This window comes from Symphalangus syndactylus, chromosome 19, assembly GCF_028878055.3.
Source record: "Symphalangus syndactylus isolate Jambi chromosome 19, NHGRI_mSymSyn1-v2.1_pri, whole genome shotgun sequence".
NCBI lineage: Eukaryota > Metazoa > Chordata > Mammalia > Primates > Hylobatidae > Symphalangus > Symphalangus syndactylus.
The window spans coordinates 24,763,659-24,783,797 of NC_072434.2; the positions used below are offsets into that span (position 1 = coordinate 24,763,659).

Consider the following 20,139-nt stretch of genomic DNA (forward strand, 5'->3'; position numbering starts at 1 on the left):
CACGAACTCAAATTTCCTTACATGATACTAAGACCCAATGCTATTCGTTTCACAATAGAAAGACTGACATGATTACCTAATAAGTGAACATTATAATTGTTTTATATTTTTCCTTTTCTCCTTTCCATTTTCCTGAGGCAAAAAATCTGTTGCTCATGAGAAGGTGCGATGTCCTAACTCAACACACTATTTTCTCTTGGTAGGTCCCTGATGAGTATTCCATAAAGAGCTAATATGAAACATTTTAGTTGACCTGAGATACTGCTATTCTGCATACATCCTCCTTAAATATTGGTAAAATGATGATACGTTAGGCTAAAATGGGAGATGTTTTGTTCAATGAAAGACTGGACATTGGGTAGAGCCAAAACAACTCACTTCAGTGGGTTACCAAAGCAAGCAAGCATTCAGACTCAGATCCTAACAAGGTAGCCTTCTAAGACTTTCAGCCACAACTAACACACTTTTTAAACATGTCTACAATGATAACCTCGAAACATTTCCCCAGCAGAATCTGAGTACAGCAGTGAGGTGATGATAGGACAGGTATAGTCAATGGAGGGAAGGTAAAGCTTAAATAATAAGGCTCAGAGATATGTAGTTAAGAGATGCATGTTTTGAGTTTTGGAAAACATGGACGAAAGGGAAGTTCTGCCAAAATAGAAAATTACAACTGTGTGCTGGTCTGGTCTGGGACTGTGAGAATAAGGAGTTAGCCCTGTTAGGAAGGGCCATCAGACATGATGATTAACTAGAGCCTAAGTATGAGTATTAATTCTGCCCTTTGCACCGTTCAGTACACTGTAGAGTCAGCTACTATTCTTATCACACCTAGAAAGTGGCCAATTTTACACCACATGCTGTGTTGTGTTGCACTACACATTATCAATTGCATAGTCAACTCTTTAGAGAGCAAGTCTCCAAGAGAATGAAAGCAGAATTAAAAAGTGCTAGTTCTGCTAACTATACCATTCATTTTCATTTCTGGATAAAGTAAAATTTCTTAGTAAAATAAAAATGTTAGCAAAATGGACAACAGAAGAACATGTGGACTGAAAATGACTTACTTCTTCTGAATAGTGATCTGAAGGAAGAGGTGGGTAGTCACACTGTTCTATCTTCTTACACAGTGAGTATAAATTCATTTTGTCACCATAGAAAGGACTCTGTAATGCAGCCATCTGTAAAATGCCCCCAATGAAACTGATATAGTTAGATGGTAAATTAAAAGGTGATTTCATCAAGTATGTTACACGGGGGTAGAAAATAATTACAAATATTTTAAATAGAGTTATCTGGGCATTTTGATTTTTATGAATATCCCCTTCTGAGGAAATTTATTGAGTTAAAAATCTTACTACAACTTTTGGTTATTTTTTTTCCAACATTTAAAATTCCCTAAAATAGAGAATGAGTTAGCATATTTCTTTAAATACAAGTGCAACATAAAGAAAAATAACACATAATTTAAAAACTCTTTGTACCTATAATGACACAAAAACAACTACTATATCTCACAACAAAACAGTCATCACAAGGTGTAGCTCAACCATACAGAACAAACATGAAACTGAAGTTAAAACTGAATTATAATCTAGCATAGGGAAGAGAATGCAGAGCATTTTCTCTTGCAAAGTAGTTTCTGAAGATAAAGGTTATTCTGAGAAAAAAGTCTTTTCAATTTAAATGCAATAACTGATCCCCAAATAGTTTACAATGAATTAGAACTCTTTTCTTTTGATAATGTCTCAAAAACATTAAATTAAATATGTTCGAAAGCTCAATGAGTCATAGCTGTAATTCAAGGCTTCCAAATGAGATTTTTATGCAGAAAAACACGACCCAAAGGATGAACAACTTTAAAAAAGACATTATTGAATTTAAATTTATTTTAAGACAAGGTTCTAACTTGACATTTAAAGTGCAAGCAAGTACTGTGGTAAGCAGTGTTACAAACTAAAAATTCAATTTAAAATGTTCGCATCCTGTTCAAAACCTTCTAAATCTTTGAACCGCAGCAGCAAGAATACAACACGGAGTGCCAGGCTGCCCCAAAGTCAGTCACCCTTTTCTACATGTGCTAATAAGTTTGATTTTGGAAGGACAATGTGTACATTCCCTAGACAGGCAGAGTGTGTGTGAAACACGCTAGTCCATGCTGTGCTACTCAGTGAGCGTCAGTGGGGACAGGACAAGCTGAAAATGGCTCTCATCTGTCTTCTGTGCTCCAGACAGAGCTTTAACTCCTTCAGAGCCTTGATGAGAAGGGGATGGGATTGGAAATCAAAACTGGAAAGTAGCTCAACACATTTTTATCTTGCTTATGTTTTACATAAAACGTGCACACAACTATATAGAAGTACCTTAGGAAGAGTTGTTTCACATGACAAGAAAAAAGTTAAAAACAATCTGAATGCCCCTAATCTTATTAAACACTCTGAGAGGAAATTTCTAAAAGAACTACAATCATAATAATAATAATAATAATAGTGGGTTTTGTTTTAAATGCAAGGACACTTTAAGATAAATGTTACCTTAAAAATACACTGTATATATAAACTATAGTCTCTCTGTGTTTGCAAAACCTTAAGTAAATGTACATATATTCATTATCATATTCTAGGCATTCATTATAGTCCTTTTTCTCAGTACTGCAGTGTTAAAAAAAAAAAAAATCTGAATGTCCCCTAAGGAGTTAAACAGGAATAGTATATTTTCATGCATCTCCTGCTTTGACAGATGAAAAATGTCAACTGTCCTGTTTTTATTTTCAAGCTTTTGCACTATTCATCTGGTTCATTAGTGCATCTCGATGCTGCCCCTGACAGCTGCTCGCCCTCTCCTCCCAGCAGCTGAATTTTTCAGGCTAATTTGATCCTCCACACTGAGACGATCGCTAGAATGATTGACTTACTCCCTGACCTCCAGGGTCTGACTTTCCTGATTAGTATTCCGGGGGTGTCGGAGGGACGAAAGCCCACTGTCTGTCTTCGGGGCTGGTGGCAGCTCTCTTTTTTTTTGAACTGTAAGCCACCAACCTACAACCCTGTAAGGATGCAATTGCTGCGCTGAACAATAAAGGAAATGTGTAAAACCTACTTTTCCATGTAAAGGTCCGTGTAGCAAAAGCACAGCATCTTGATTTTAATTAGTAAAGTCTACTTTGTTGCATATCAATTAAAACTGTACTGCTAGTTTTTTTTTTTTTTTTTGAGGTTTCAGGAATATTTGAAAGTCTAATTTTCTGAGTTTAAAATACATTTTCAAAAAAGGCTTCCTATGTCTTCATTGTTAATAGTAATTTTTTAGTGGGTACAATACAAAATACGTGATGTTATGACCACTTTTTAAAAGCCAAACTGTTAGGTATTTCTATTAACAGTATATTGAAACATAACTGAAAGGAGATAGAACATAAATTTAAATTAAAGCTTTAGAAAAATTCTAGTTCTAAAAGATTTGCATGGATACATCAAGAAAATGCATTGAAATGAAAACTAACGTTAGCATGATAGATACTTTAACTCAAAATCATCCACAATACATATAACTCATGGATGTAGGAATGTCCAAAGATGTTATTTTTATTTTTGTGGCATTTTAAGTCCACACAAAAATGGGACACCGTCTCTCAAAGGCAAATTCAAAATGTGATAAATTATTTCCGTTTTGACATGAGTATGCTAGATCTAAAAGAATTATGCAAACTTCCTCTCAAAAACCACTTATTACCTCAATTGAACTTTTTCTTTTTTATTGCTAAATTTAATCTAGTTATTGGAAACCAATTTGCTGTTTACTTTTAGGGATTTGAAGAGAAAATGTTGCTTTGATAATATTAGACTATGCCCTAAAGGAATCTAAGGTTAACTAAACAAATATAAAATATTTTAAATGTACAGAGTGACTTTTAAACATTATAGTAACAATATAACAATCCAGTTTTTAGCATTGTACCAAATTATTAACAAAATATAACACAGTGAGTATAATTTCTTGTAATCTCATGTGCACATATAAAAACATGTTTTGTTACATTACTGACTCATAATTTTTCATAACAAAAATTATCCAAAGTATGAGTTTATTTAAGAATATTTAAAAATCCTTTCATTTTAAGTAGTTGTTAGTCACTTTAGTAGGAAGGACAAAACAAATAATTTCAGGTTACTTAAATTAAGGAAATTTGAATCTGCAATGAATAAAATAATAAAAGATCATGACATATATTTTTAAAAAGTCAAAAAACACCTCCTAATGCTCTACTTCCAAGTAATGGTGGCACAATTAAAATAGATGACTTCATCATATATTTCATTTAATTCTGGAGGACAAGAGACAGGAAATATATATAGTAGGAAATGCACTGGTTTCTATCCTCTTTAGACTTCTCTCATATACACAGAGATATGAAAATGATTCCTACACAGGGATATGAAAATGCTTCCATGTATTACATTTCCTCACTTTATTAAAACCTACTTAGATATAGACTAATTTTTAATTAACAGCTTTGACTCAAAGTCTATATTCCTAGGAAAATTATCATTCAATTAAAAAAACAAAATTACAGAAGTCACTAGCTTGAGATACTTTTATACCAACAAAGATGTAAAATGTGTTACTAACATGCTTTCTTTTATCCACCCAAATTATTACAGTGCAACATTTCTAGAGGACCTACCTACCTGATTCCATCTTCCTTTGATAAATGTTCACCAGTAGAACAAAAGAGATAGTATTTCACTGAGCTTTACCAATACAAATTATTACTCATGGAAACTAAACTAATAACCTAGAAGAACTATCTGTTTGCATACTATCCTTAATGCTAAATTACACCTGTGTAAAAGTGAAATAAAATATTGATAAAGATATTTACTATACTTTCATATATTAAATCCAATCCATTATGCCTCTCCTGTAATGCATGGATCAAGATTTATAGATGTTCAAACGTATATATTTACAAATGCAAGATATCAGAAAGGCATTATATTAACATAAAAGTTAATGCTTTAAAAATAAACTTCTCATCAAAAGAACACAATTTAAAAATATATTAGATGTGTAGGAATGTATAGTTATTAAATTCCATTATACAAAGTTATTAACCAACGAAAATTCTTCATAATTAAAAAGGTGATTCTTAAACATCCAGAAAAAAGTAAGTATATACTATAAGGATAGAGGAAATATACTAAGTAAAACTGCATCAATATTTGGAATTTATCAACATTACCTACCTCATATAGTAGACAGCCAAGAGACCAGATGTCAGATTTGAAGTTGTATCCATTTTCATGTATTCTCTCTGGAGACATGTAATAAGGCGTACCAACTGCAAAAAAACAAACCAAATAAAATAAGAGGTATATAAAAATAAAGATGCAGCTGTGGTAAGAAACTATATACAAAATTTTGAATTTAAAAACATCACCAAAATAATTCATTAGTATCAGAAAGCTGTTCTTGAGAATACTAAAAACTTTTTAATTTCTTCTTTACTCCTTGACCCTTAAATAGTACATTAACAACTGCACTAAACAATGTGGTGGGTTAAACTTTATTTCCTTTTGATCAATCCAAGGAGAATCAACGGAGCATAACTAAGGGAAAAAAGGTAATTCTGCTAAGAATACCTACTTAAATGATTCACATTGGCTTTATTTTTTTTAAAAAATATGGCTTGAATATCCCAAATAATTAAGCATGATAGTTTATTTAAAAATAAATAGTATTATATAACAATTTAGTACAGTATGAGTAAATAAATCATATTTGTTAACTTTTACAGAAACATCCTTTAGAACACAGCGTGGCTGTTAACAAATGATATAACACTTGATGCCTTACTTCCACTTTAGAAAGAATACCACAGACTTTTGTACATCAAAGGATTATATAATAACAAATGTGAAAGGGCACTGGCATCTCTGGAAAAATGTCTTGAGTTATTGTTACTACTGAGACCTTTTTAGAGACAAGACACTCAAGATAATTTTTGTTTTTGTTTGCTTGCTTTGATGTGCTAATACTTTTTCTTTTTTTATGACTGTTTTAGAAGATGCTATTAAACACTTGAAGATAAACAAAAGCATATATGTTACACTTTGAAGTGTAAAAATATTTAAGTGACTTTCAAAGTGAGTATCTTTAATTTCAGACTCAGACGGCTATTTCATCATCATTAGTCTAAGGCTTTTTGCCAAATAGAAAGTCAAAGTTTATGAACATTTAGAATCTTATTTACCTGAGGGAAGGGCTACCAAAAATATGTTGCTATTCAAGGAGAAAAGGGCATTCCCCTTTTTCTATTAATTTTTAAGACCTCCCCAGGTGTTTACTATAAATCTTAAATAAGACTAACAAGACTGAATAGGGGTCTTTAGTCAGAAGCAACAAAAGACTCACACCAATAATCAAAGCACTATACTCAAAGGCAGGAGTCAGTTTGCCAAAAGAATAAAGTTATAACCTAATAGTTATGTGTGGAAATTACACTAAGCTAAAGGTGAAAACATCCTACCTGTATCGGAATCCATTTTTACTAATCATAGATAGCCCTAGTCAGACTGGATGAAAGAAAAGTATTTATGAAAGTGACGAAGTTAAAAAAAAGTATGCAAACAGGATAAGAAACTTATATAAAATACGAATTATTAATATACGAAAATTAATGAGACAAACTTTAAGACATAAATTATTTAATAGTAGCATTTACTTTGAAGATAAACAGGTAAATATGCCAATTTCTATAGTGTCAGAAAAGCAAAGAACTTTGGAAAACAGCTAGGTTTAAAGAATCTGTATTATTACTGTGTAAAATAAACACAAGCTATCTAGCTTTGGGAGTTCTAACTACTTTCACCTGTAGTTTGCATAAGTGACACCAATTATTGGAAATATTTACACATTCTCTCCATTTAAGGAAGGATGGCAGGTACAGTTGGAATAATAAACGGGCTCTGCTCCTGGTTTCAGGACATAAAGCAAGTGACTGGCAGTGAGGAATGTGCAGAGAGAGGCTTCACGGAATCCACAGGGGGGCAACTGAAAACACTGAGGCTTGAAGGTTCAGAGTTTACCAAAAGCAAAGGTAATTTTAACCAGTAGCTCTGGGAAACCTGCTGATACATTAGGGGTTTGATATGAGTGTGAAAGATTGATGATAAGGAAAAAGAAGAACAAATGCTAGCATTTTACAGAGATTAGCCCCAGCATAACACCTTAACTGCAACACAAACTGAACTCAAGGACGACCCCCAAGTGAAGGGAGCAGAGGAAAAGAATGATTAGGAATTCTACTAAGCTAAACTTAAAATGTAAAAAATGTTAATGTACAAAAATCTTTTTTCAGTGAGCTGCTGGAGGTCACTGCAAAAAGTTACACACTCAGTTAACACTGATACTTTAAATTTAGATACTGATTCTTAATATTATAAATAACAAGCCTCTTTATATTAAGTAAGCATGTTGTATTTCAATATTTAAACTACATATATTCATTAGTATATATTAAAATGTAAAGCTAAGGATGCTACTCACCTCTTTGATCAACACATTTCCAAGAGTCATTATATGAGTAAGTTTGTATTCTGCAGCATAATTATTAATAGGATAAATTCATAATTCACTAGGGAACACAGGCCTAAGAGAGAGGTTCTACTGTCTCCTGACATGCTTCCTCATATGCCCCTCCGTTCTGGACAAGGACTCTTACGCTGACTGACACTGAGCAAAGAGGTTCAGCCCCATCACATAAACTGATTCGTCCTTACCTCTCTCTCTGTAGCAGAGAGGCCTAAAAGTTTAAGTGCTCAGGAAAATTTGCAGTACATTTAAATGCAGTGATATGTTTTCAACATTTCAAAATTAATGAAGATATAATTATTTCCAAAAACCTTTTTCAGAGATTCATGACAGCTGTGTCTACGATTACTGTTGCCTCAAGAATGTTGTGACTTCTTTTAACAGCTGTACAAGAAAAGAGAGTTATGGAGTGATATGATTAGACATTAAAATGATCATGTGAATTACTGTCCTATGTAGTGAGAAGCTTGAAGACTACAGCACATGCAATTCCACTTATCTTTCAAGAATTTATGATTGTAGGTAAAATGAGAGTACATTTTGCAATAGCAGATACTTTCGCCACTTTAACCTTCGGACACGAATAAAAGTAGGAAATGGATGATAACATTATAAAAAACAGAGGCTGACATTAGAGGAAAACTGGTAACAACTAAAAATCTTACCTGACCTTTCTTTATTCTATATTAATATTACATTAAAATATACTAAGGCAGTCATCCATATGTAAAAATCCCTTTCATTACATTGACCTGTTCTAGCTATATGAGAAAAGTTTTATATGGTATATACTCCATAAAAAACAAATATATTCTAATCTTTATCCTGAATAAAATGAAGACTGATATTTAGAAGTTCTGCAATATGTTTAAGAGAACCAACAAGTTCCGCTAACATGTTGCTATTATAGAAGGTATCACTAAATTAATAATTTTAATCAGAGCAGGTTATATATGGGATAGTTTAGCTAACATTTTAGCACTGTAATCTCTGCAAAGATTTGAATGAAAAAAGAAAACAAAATGACTGAAGCATCCTCATATGTGGTTAGCTTTGGATTGCTTTTTTGTGTGTTTTTTAAACAAGGGAGGCAGCACAAAACCAGTGAAAGATAAATCTCTTTCACATCTTACATTTGCCACTAACATTAGTTAGGACCATTTAACTTCTCTTTTCATTTCCTTCCCTCATCTGTAAGATACAGTGATGAGAAAGATGAGCTGATCTCTGAGGTCCCTTTTGCTTTAAAATTCTGTAGGACTTATAGAAACTCTACAAAAATCCATCTGGAAAACAAAATGGAAAAAAAAAAAAAGTCCTTTTTAAACTATTACTTAGGACAGCTGAGTGAGAGTGTTTTAAGTCCGAGAGTACAAACAAACGAACTGAGTTTAGAAATATAGTTTCTTTCTCTTAGAATCAGAGAAAACTACAGAAAAGAAAGCTTTGAATATTCCTTGTTGGGAAAATTAAAAGGAGACAAATCATCTTACACCTCAGTTTGATGTAAACACACACACACACACACACACACACACACACACACAACTTCAGGAAATAGGACTTAATTTCCATTCTTTCCTTCATACTTATGAGTCAGCCCAGAAATTATGTTGGCAGACAGAATGGAGAGAGGCCAAATTTATTTCATTGTAAGTAGTATTAACCGAGGTCAATATAGAATGGCTGAGTAGGAGATCAATATTTCTTCTGCTAAAGACATAAAATAAAATTTGTCATCTTTGAAGTGCAACCGATAACATTTAAGAGCTTTAATAATGCCGAGGAAAAACACCTAAGCATATTTTATTGTTATTGCTGCTGTGCTCCAGACCCTGTGTTCAATGCATTCTATGTATTATCTTGCTGAATTTTAACAAAAGTTTACCATACCCTGTTGCATGGTACACAATTCTAGGTCCCGTGGTGACAGAAGTAAACAGGACAAATCGTTGATCTTGTGGGGCTCACAGTCCAGTGAAACGGGGACTATTATAAGGTAGTTTTATGAGATGTTTCAACTATTATACTGCTTTAGAGAGAAGGCATAGGGAGGTCGGTCGGGTAACTTGCCAAGGATCATAAAACTGTTAAGCTGTAGACCTGGAATTCAAACCCAAGTAGTTCTTGTCTCTTGCATTTAAGCAGATGGTGATTTCATTATAACTGACCACTGTGAAATAAAACTGAAAAAAATATCTGTATCTTTCCAAATTAAGAAGCAGAGAAATCTTCTAAAAGTCACAGCATGTACATAAGAAAAACCAGGAATAAGGGTTCAGGTTCAATGGGCCAAAGGTGAAAATTATGCTACTCTGCAGCTACGCTGATTTAAAAAAATACTTGTTATGGCGGCTGGGAGGTTAAACATGCACAGTTTAAAATTAGATAATAGCTTCTTACCAGAGCAATTACTTAAGTCAAGAAGGGATTGAAAGTTAAAAATAAATCAGTGAAAGCAGCCTATAGTACTGACTGAACATACGCTGCCTTTATAGCTCTAAACCACCCTGAACAACGAAGGGGAAAAAGCCAAACAAAGATCTATCGAGAGGTGCTAGGAAAGGTGTGGGAAAAACAAGTATGTGACCACAGGTGGCACCTGGCACCAAAAATGAAACTGTTTTAATGCCTGGCTCAAGAACACTAATTTTCTAAGTTGAAATCAGAGGATATATCACACTTGGAAATAGTGTGGGGAACACGAATTGTACACTCAAGAGACTCTAGTGTGAAAACTCTGATATCGAGCTTGAATGATGGCCATGCATTTACTCTGCTGGCAATATTACAAAATCAAAGAACCATTTGTCTCACTGCGAAAGGTAAACAGGAGTTCAAGCAATCCTATAACAAAAACAAAAACAAGAACATAATTTCCTCCCAAGGGGTTTCAAATATTTGTTTAGCACAAGGATCAATATCAGAGAGTTTTAGTTAGCTTTTTTTTTTAAGCAAAAATCTATCTCATTTTTAGGATGTACAACAAGCACATACAAGTAAACTCACACACAAACATGCACTAAGCTAACAATGAAAGAAAATGATCTGTTTATGAATTTTTATTAAGCCAAGTGTGGCATTTTCTCCCTTGAAAAGTAAATGTAAATTACAATGCAATAAAGTACCTATAAAGACCTATAATAAAAATGTGAAAATCTAAAGTCAAAATATCTCTTCAAAAAAGAAAATATTTATTTTCAGTAAACGTAAACTTCCTTTAATTTTGGAACTCTTCCAGAGAACCTCTCTAGCTTTTTTTTGTTTTTGTTTTTGTTTTGAGACGGAGTCTTGCTCTGTTGCCCAGGCTGGAGTGCAATGGCGTGATCCACACCTGGCTAATTTTTTGTATTTTTAGTAGAGATGGGGTTTCACCGTGTTAGCCAAGATGGTCTCGATCTCCTGACCTCACGATCTGCCCGCCTCGGCCTCCCAAAGTGCTGGGATTACAGGTGTGAGCCACCACGCCCAGCCTAGAACCTCTCTAGCTTTTAAACAATTTCACCTATTTATGCTTTAGAGGAGGATACGAATGTCTCCCCAGCTGTCACGTCTACTAAAATGTCTATTAAATTAGTCTATTAAAATGGTGTTACAGGCAGAAATTTTGCCTCCACGATCTTCGCCTCTTGGTGCTATACCTGTTTATGTTATGGTAGTGGCAAGAGACTTTGCAGCCATAAAGGTTGAGGACTTTATAATAGGAAGATTACCCTAGATTATCAGTAAGAGATGCAACAGAAGGGGCAGGGGAGATTCAAAGTGTGAGAGGGACTCTCCACCACTGCTAACTTTTAAAAGGGAGGAAGGAAGCCAGGAGCCAAGGAATGAGGGCAGCCTCTAGAAGCTGGGAATGGCCCTCAGCTCACAGCCAGTGAGGAAACAAGAACCTCAGTCCTACAAAACCAAAAAACTGAATTCTGCCATAATCTGAATAGACAAGAAATGGACTGAACCTCCAGAAGTCCTGCAATCTTACAGATACCTTGATGTTAGCCTGGTCAGTCATATTGGACTTCTGACCTACAGAACTGAAAAATAATACATTTCTGTTGTTTTAAGCCACTAAGTTTTTGGTAATGTGTTAGGGCAGCAATTGAAAATAAATACAAACGTGTTAATGATTCGATTCATGCATTGAGTGGGAGAGTGAAACACTCAATTCTATGTGGTATGGATCTACCTCACAACAAGAATTACATAAGGACCGAGGGGGTAAGAGAAAAATGCATATTGTTCAAAAAAAAAGAGTTTGACCTCTAAAAGCTCACTGGATCATTTTGGGATGGTATTTTTTATTGTCAGGGGTGACGGAGCAGGAGAAGCCAATACATTCGCCAAAAGAATAATAATACGGTTAATAACGCAATGTATAAAGGTTAAAATTATGGTCCTTTGTAATTTAATGAACTCTGGCTTGGTCACTAACTGACAGAAATCTAAACTTGATAATCATACCTATCTCAAAGAGATGCAGAATAGAAATCAGTTAATGTGCTACATGACACTTAGTCCATATGAGTATTTAAAGCTTGATAAGTAACTATTTTTTATTATAAATGTTTTAAATTGACCAAAATAAGCTCTTATCAAAAGCAAGTCCAGCAGGGATAACTGCAGATTTATTGATCCAGAGAAAAGTCACCAGGGATCAATACTCCAGTGAACCTCATGAATCTTTCTGGATTTAAAGATAATATCTCTGCTTAGAATTTTCCAATTTAGAAAGATGTAAATTTCCTAATGGCTCACGCTTTATTCACCACTACCACCCATTCCCATTAAGAGAGTTAATTACCCTTTGGTTGCAATAGCTACAAATATGTCACAAAAATAAACAAGTAGGAAAAGGATACAAGCAGTATTTTTTTAAAAATCGAAATTAGGTATTTTTCCTCTATCTCAAAGCCATGGACAATACTCATATTCATTATTTCTGATTCTCCTCTTCCTGAACAAATAGCAGAATTACATTTCCCTGTCCCTTTGAAGTACTCATTGCCATGAGATCTGTTTTGGCCAATGAAATGTGAATGGAAGTAATCTGTGTTACATTCAAGCAGAAGGGCTTAATTAAGAGCCAGTAAGTGATTCTCCATGCTCTCTTCCCCTCATGGGATCACAAAAACGTATGTCGATATGAAGATAACACAAGACTGAAGCTGCCTGGAATGCCAAGTCACCACATGAAGGGACGTCAGCTACCTTAAAGACCAACAAAGGTCTACAACTCACTGTGGGTGACAAAAGGTTAGAACATACTTCATTGCTAAGCAATTGAAGCTTTTTTGTATTGTTTCTTCTTGCAGCATAATCTAACCTATACTTACTGATATACTTAGTCAAATTCACCCTTTATGTGTGTAGTCTGTCTCTAAGCTTCATTCATTTAATCAATATTTATTGAATATCTATTATGAGCAATCCCCTCTTCTAGGTATCTAGGATACATAAGGGAACCAAATACACAAAGATCTCTGTCCTCATAAAGCTTACATTTAGCTGGGAGAGACAATACATACAAAGCATAATAAGTAAATTACACGGCATGTCAAGATACTAAGTCCTAAGGAAAAAATAAAAAATAAAACAGGGTAAGGTTTAGGAGTTCTAGGGATGGAGTGGGAGTGAAGTGGGGGCAGTCAGGTTCAGTTTTAAATAGAGTGATCTCAGTTTTCTCATCTGTAACACTTACTGTACCCACAACACTGAGGAACAGAGGAGAAAACGTGCTTTAAAATGCTCAGAAATTTTTAAATGCTATGCAGTACTCGTATTCATTGCCACTGCTGTTATTGTTAATATTTAGTAGCAATAGAGGATTCTCCTGGGTCACTATTATAGGAAATAAGGGAAGTTTGATATGATTTGCCTAGAAATAGTATATATTTGGAATATATAAAATGGTTCTGGTATTCTGTTTATATGTTTAAATATTCAATGATTAAGATACTTAATTTCTTAGTAAGCTGCCTCTGGGTCAGGATGTTTATATTTGCTGAAAGGAGACCTCATAGTAAGTTAAGAAATAGAAATATACCAAAAGTATATTCTGCCTCTTATGATATGAGAAAATTTATTACTTGATTGCTGTGTTCCAATTTCACAAGTTTTGGTGAAATTTTAGCTTTCAGTATAAAATAGCCAGTTCTTTAGAAATATCAGCTAAAGTTAAGGGTGGACAGATGGCCATGAAGACAGATTTTGATATCCTAGAGGCCTATTTCCTGTTTACTTCTGAATCTTGGAGCAGCAAGAGTAGTCAATTCTAGGAGAGAAAGCAAACTATGTCTTCATATGTAGGCTCCTAAGCAATGTAGCAAAGCCGAATATAGTATTTCTAGATCTAATAACAACAAATCAGAAAACAGTAAAAAGAAAGAAAAAATGTCACAAGGAACTGACATAATGAAAAAACAGACTGCATGTGAGAGTAAACCCAGACTAGGAAGCCACAGACCTACTCACTATCTTCTAGCTGTTTACCTTTCTCTGCTTCGTTTTTTCAACTTTAGAATACAAACAGCTCATGTGCATAGTTCACATGTATGTGTAAAGATTTTAGAGAGTTGAATGATTTGCAAACTGTAAAGAACTATGATAAATGTTATTATACCCCTCCAGAAGCACAAGGAGCTGTGTAAATGAGTAATTTATGATTGACCAATTCAACTGGCCAGATAACAAGTCTGGAGAACATCCAAAAGTAGGTAGAAAATGGGAATTAGCATTTAAGTAAATGAAACAGCATGAAGGCGCTGCAGACCTAGACCAATGTTTTCCAAATTGTGGGTCATACAACCCATTGATGAGTTGTGAAATCAATTTAGTGGGCTGTAACCAGTGTGATTTCTAGTGAAATAAAATAGAACAGACAATATCAGAATGTAATGCAGTTGCATAATTGTCAAGAAATTTGAAAGCCACTGACCCACACTATTAGAAAGCTTAAGAAAGTTGTGCCCTCACCATAAATTTTAAAGATGTAGCTATAGATAATAAGTTTCTTAACATATATTTTTATAAGATTGACAAATAATAAGGCAAAATTCATAAGTGTATATATATATATACATATATATACTATATACTATATATGTATATATATATAAAATATCCTACAATTAGTCTCCCTAGCCACACCTCCATCCAAATTAATACAAAAACAACAAATGAAAATCTTCCCTAACATAACCTCGTGTAAAAATAAAAGTGAAGGTGGGAGGAGGATAAGGAGACCAAAAAAAACCCAAACAACTGTTTAGATCACAGATCACAGGCAGTGTAAACATTCTGTTCTATGGGCTAATGAGTTCCAGCGTGGTGTACTCTGTTCAGTTCTGGGTAGCACATACTAAGGGTACTCTGAGAGGAAAAGATGCAGACTCGCAGGACACAGAAGATCCTGAAGATAGGAGACTACCCTGGGCATGCTTAGCCCAAAGAAGAACGAAGGAGGTTCGTGGCTGCTGCCTTCAACCCAGATCACAACGCTCTCCTCATTACATTTAACCTTGGGAAAGCTTGCCACTGCACTTAGAATAAAACGTGAATTGTTCCTACATCCAGCCCTGTCTTTTCTTCACTCAGTTCCAGCAGACAGAGCTTATCCTGTATCCACCTTTTGTATGAAATGCTCTTCAGTCTACCTGGGACATTATTTCATAGCTGCCCCTTTTACATCCTTTACATCTCAGTTTAGGTATCACCTTCTCAGAGGGGACTTGCCCCACCTCACTCTCTCCAAATTAGTTCCCCAACTGGCCATTTTCTGTCATACCACTAATAATTCATCCTAGTTTTTTGTTTGCTTTATTATCTATTTCCTCCCACCACAAGGTAAGCTCCCTGAGGACACGGACTTCTCTTGCTCAGGCTACATTCCTTGTCTCTAGAATAGCACCTGCATATAACAGGTATGAAAACTATTTTTTGAATCAATCAGTTCAGGCAGAATAAATTGTACCTGGAGAACTCCTTCTCCACTTCCCCCTTTCTTTCTCTGCATCTTCATCACTTCACCACCACCATAAGCAATTGAACATTTATACAGTTCATTACAGTGTTAAGAAAACACTTGCATTCATTATATTATTTGGTCAGGGACTGTTCAGGAGTTAAGGGACAACATAGGATGGTTATTACCAGCATTTCTAGTTTTATAAATCCAGACACTGAGTTTTAGAAAAGTTAGTACATGGCTTGATAAAGGTCCTACAGAGCATGCAAATCCCAAGTGTTCATTCTTCCCAAAGCATCATGCTTTTCTCATGTTCACAAGAAAGCAAGAGGAAAAACATGGCTGGCACATCATAAACTGGGGAGATACAGTCAGTCAATAATCAGAGTGGAAAATTAGAGGAAACCAAACTGTAAAGGGCGCTGAATGCCAGGCCAAGGACCTTGCATGACATTCTTCAGGCAACAAGGAACCAAGGAGGATTTTGAGGAAAGTAACACAATCAGATACTGTCTTTGAGGAAGATAACTCTAGTGGAAACATACAGAATGGGTTATGAAGAAAAATATCAGAAACAAAAGAGGGTGATCTCCTAGTCCAAATGTGAAGTAATTATCGAGTAAGGATGAGGGAACAGAAAATAGAGATATTTTGAGACGATGTATGTGGTGGTAGCAGGGAGGAAGCAGAAAAACAAGTGAAGACCTGTTAGGATATTTTTCTGTTTTGAAGATCTGAACATAGTTTGAACATGCAGCAATATCAGATTTAGTATTTGTAATTTTCAATCTATATTAAAGGAATTACTACTATGCTATGTTGTCATACTTTTAAGAATTGGTTCTGAAAACTAATTGGAAATGTGGCCACCTATACAACTTTATTTGCTACAGAAGACAGAACTACAGGTTTTATTGTATGTTGATTTATTATGGAATGAAAAGATACAAATAAGAGACACAAAATGAATTGACAATTGAAAATGCAAAGACTTGCCAATCTCTTAAGGACTGTTAAATACAAAATAGTTTTGGAAGTGCACAATCCTATTAATGAATTAAAATAAGTTAAAATCGTATCTTGGTTTTTCAACAAAAATGTATTTTGAAAATTTAAATGCATAAGACGTTTTTAAAATCCTATATATCTTCACATTTTAAAATTAAATTCCTGAAAATACCTCCTTTCCAAAGTTAAAAGAAATTTGGCTCCAGTACAAACTTTGATTAAAGTAAACTTACTCAGAGTTTTCTTTATGAACTACATAGAGATTTCATTTATTTATAGTTTCACTGAAATTTATACCTGCTCTATGGATGAATCATGACCTATAGATTGTAACCTCAGTAAAATTAAAAAATGAATCAACATACAATAAAATCTATGGTTCTATTGTGTTTTCTATAAGCAAAATAAATTTGCATAGGTCACCACGTTTTCAATTACTTTTCAGTGCCGACTCTGAGAAGAAAACTTAAATTTGCTCTTAAAAATATATGACAACATAGCAGAGTAACACTTTTCCAAAAGTAAAAATTAGGGTCAATTTGTCATCAAGAATGTCTCTCAGGATTTCTATCATTGCTATTTTATATATATTGTATGTTAGCAGAGAATTTTTCTTGATTCTTCTAAGTAGGATTTTTATGGGGTCCAAAGAGCCTTAGTACACTAGAGTCCAAATTTTAATTATTTGTATTCAATGCACTATGCTTGGTGAACTTTAGTTTTAAACAATCAAAATCTTCAGTTCTTGTCTTCACAGAGAAGACAAGAAGGGATAAAGGAAATTTTCTTATTTTAAGGATATATTTTTTCTCAAAATAATATGTAAAACAAAAAATACTTGTGAAAAAAATTATATTCTATGATTCATCCATTAAGAAAACAGCCTCGTTTCTATTTTTTCACTGCTGTATTTCAGGTATGTCTTAGAATGCTTAGTAATTATGGGCATGAGCATATGTTTATTTATAATGTGTATATATATACACATTATATATATATAACTATATATTATATAAATATACATAATGTATATATATTACATATATATAATTACATGACCCTAGGTGAGTTGATTTTGATACAACTTGGTATGAGAAATTCATAATGAATTATTAAATCTTTTAAAATTAATTTTACTCTATAATTTCTACTAGCATATCACCTCAATTTGGAGATGCATATATGCTCTTAAATTCTGTTTAGAACTTTTACAAGAGGCAGTATCAGGCAAACCAAACAAAACGGTTAAGAAGTGAGTTTCATATGATAATGCTGGATCCTTCGGACTGGATGACTACAGCAGGCTCAGAGACGGTCTGCAAAGCAGCATGTAAACAACACACGTGTGTGCATGAGCATGGGCATGTGCAGGTGTGTGTGTGTAATTGTAGCCCGGCATTTCTAACTAAACTAGTGACAGAATGCTTTTATGACATTCTTCTATTCAGATGAGTAATATAAAGCGAAAACATGTTATCTACTAGTGATAAATGGCACTGGCTTAGAACAGTCCAAGGTTTTCTCTGTAGAACTCCTCCACTCTTTGTATTGCACGTATTGTAACTTCCCCAATAAAACTTTATTAAAGTGCTGGGCAAACTTATGCATTTCTTATGGAATTTCATGTCAAATTTCTTTATTCAGGAAAAATTACAATGCTCTATGAAAATAAATGTGAAGTGAAAGGAGAAAAAACTGTTATTCAGCATCACTGTGAAATCTCATTTTCTCAAAATACTTGACAAAATTGAAATCCTGTTAAAAATGCAAAGCATTATCTTTCTAACACTCTTGAAATTAGGATACAATATTTTGTAATTCAGCAAATATTAATTGAGTACCTACTTACGTTTTAGGTACTGTTTTAGAAATATAGAAAAATTCGATGACAGGTTCAAGGCCACACAGAACCTTAGGTAACAAAGCTAGAAAAACTTAAAAACTCTAGTCAACTAATTCAGATGCTCATTTTACTACTTTGTTATTTAGTATAACTCATTTATTCCTCATCAGGCCATTTAAAAGGTTTTTATTTCATATCTCAAAACAATTTTATAAAAAAAAATTGCTTTCAATGAAATTATGACACCAAAGGTGAGCACCATTAAATTAAAGCCAACTTATTTTTAACATAACTTTTACTTAATTCTGATTGTCTCCATTTGATCTAAGTCCTGTATTTACAAGGAGAATATATGATTTGAGGAGTTTTAAGATAAGCCCTATCACTCCTTTTAAGTTACTCAATTTAAAAATTATCTCTTTTAGTAATTTCTATTAATTCTAAACAACAACACTCACAACCATATACATTATTTTAATAAATAAAAATTTACAAACTACTATTGTATTTTTAAATGGTCAGGTGAAGTCTTCTTCCAAGAGACAGCTTAATCACCATATTATCTATTATTAAATGTAGAATAAAAGGACTTTCCTATGGCAATAGTTAAACCAGATTTATCAGCATTTTTTTTTTTAACTTAGTATCTGCCCGAGGTCAAGTTAACTGAAGTATCCAACTGTCGTATTAGAGGAAACCTGATACCTAATAGAGAGTTGCAGGCATCTGTTCAGGACCTGGTGATTTTTAAAATAGTTTTATTAAGAATGTAAGAGCTGGCATGTAATTGGTACACCTCTTATCTTTTAATCACACATACACAAAGTAACTGAATGAAATTATATTGTGTCTCTTACCTAAAGAATGTGCAGCTGTGGTTTTTGAGCTGAAAAACCGGCCAAGCCCAAGATCTCCAAGTTTCACCACCCCAGTGGCTGTAATGAACACATTAGCTGGTTTTATATCTGTGAATAAATGAAGGGATCAGGCAAAAGATGACAGATATTTTAGAAATTTTAAAGGAATTAAGAACTACTTTTCATGATAGAATTTCAAATTTATTTTAATCATGAAAGTTTGAATTATGAATCAATTAGTTTATTTTGAATAATTCCGATATATCCTAATACCTAGAAGTTCTCGATTCTCTGATAGACAGCTAATCATCAATGTAGCATGATGAACATGATTATTAATTTCTATTTCAAATGCATTTTGTTTTCCATTTTCAAAAAACATGTGAAATTCAAACCACAAAATACACGTGTCCTTTTGATATCAATTTTTAAATAAAATATCTTACTAAAAATTAACTTACTGGTAGATTTGCATAAAATATAAAACCACGACAACACTATAAGGCACATAATTATTTACTTAGATGGCTTTAAAAATCTTAATTGCATAAATGTATTGAAATTTTTCACACTTCAGTATCAGTGGATCAATTACTTACTGATGTAACATTAACACACTCTGCTCAACCACTTGACTGAAAAGAATGCTTAGCTAATACTGAATATTAAAAATCTAAGTGGTTATGATATACATTGTTTATTTGAAGAAACAAAAAACTCTTCCTTATATATATTTGATTGCTGTCTTGTCTTTACCAACAGCATCTTACTGGTTAGTAAGATGCTCAAAAGAGTCAAGCAGAAGATTAATTTACATTCTTATTTAAAACCAAGTAGTGCTTTATTTAAAGGTTTAACATTCTAGCATAATTATAATT

The 20,139-nt window shown here is 33.6% G+C and overlaps 1 protein-coding gene across 1 annotated transcript in view; it reads right to left on the reverse strand.

The window, feature by feature from the left end:
* NEK7 (NIMA related kinase 7) overlaps positions 1 to 20,139 on the reverse strand; it is an 80,934-nt gene that overhangs the window by 18,339 nt on the left and 42,456 nt on the right. Inside the window, exons 6-8 of the mRNA XM_055233886.2 lie at positions 19,262 to 19,369; positions 5,247 to 5,341; positions 1,068 to 1,181 (exon numbers count right to left, since the gene is read on the reverse strand). Of these exons, the coding sequence (XP_055089861.1) occupies positions 1,068 to 1,181; positions 5,247 to 5,341; positions 19,262 to 19,369 (317 nt within the window). The remainder of the gene's footprint in view (positions 1 to 1,067; positions 1,182 to 5,246; positions 5,342 to 19,261; positions 19,370 to 20,139) is intronic.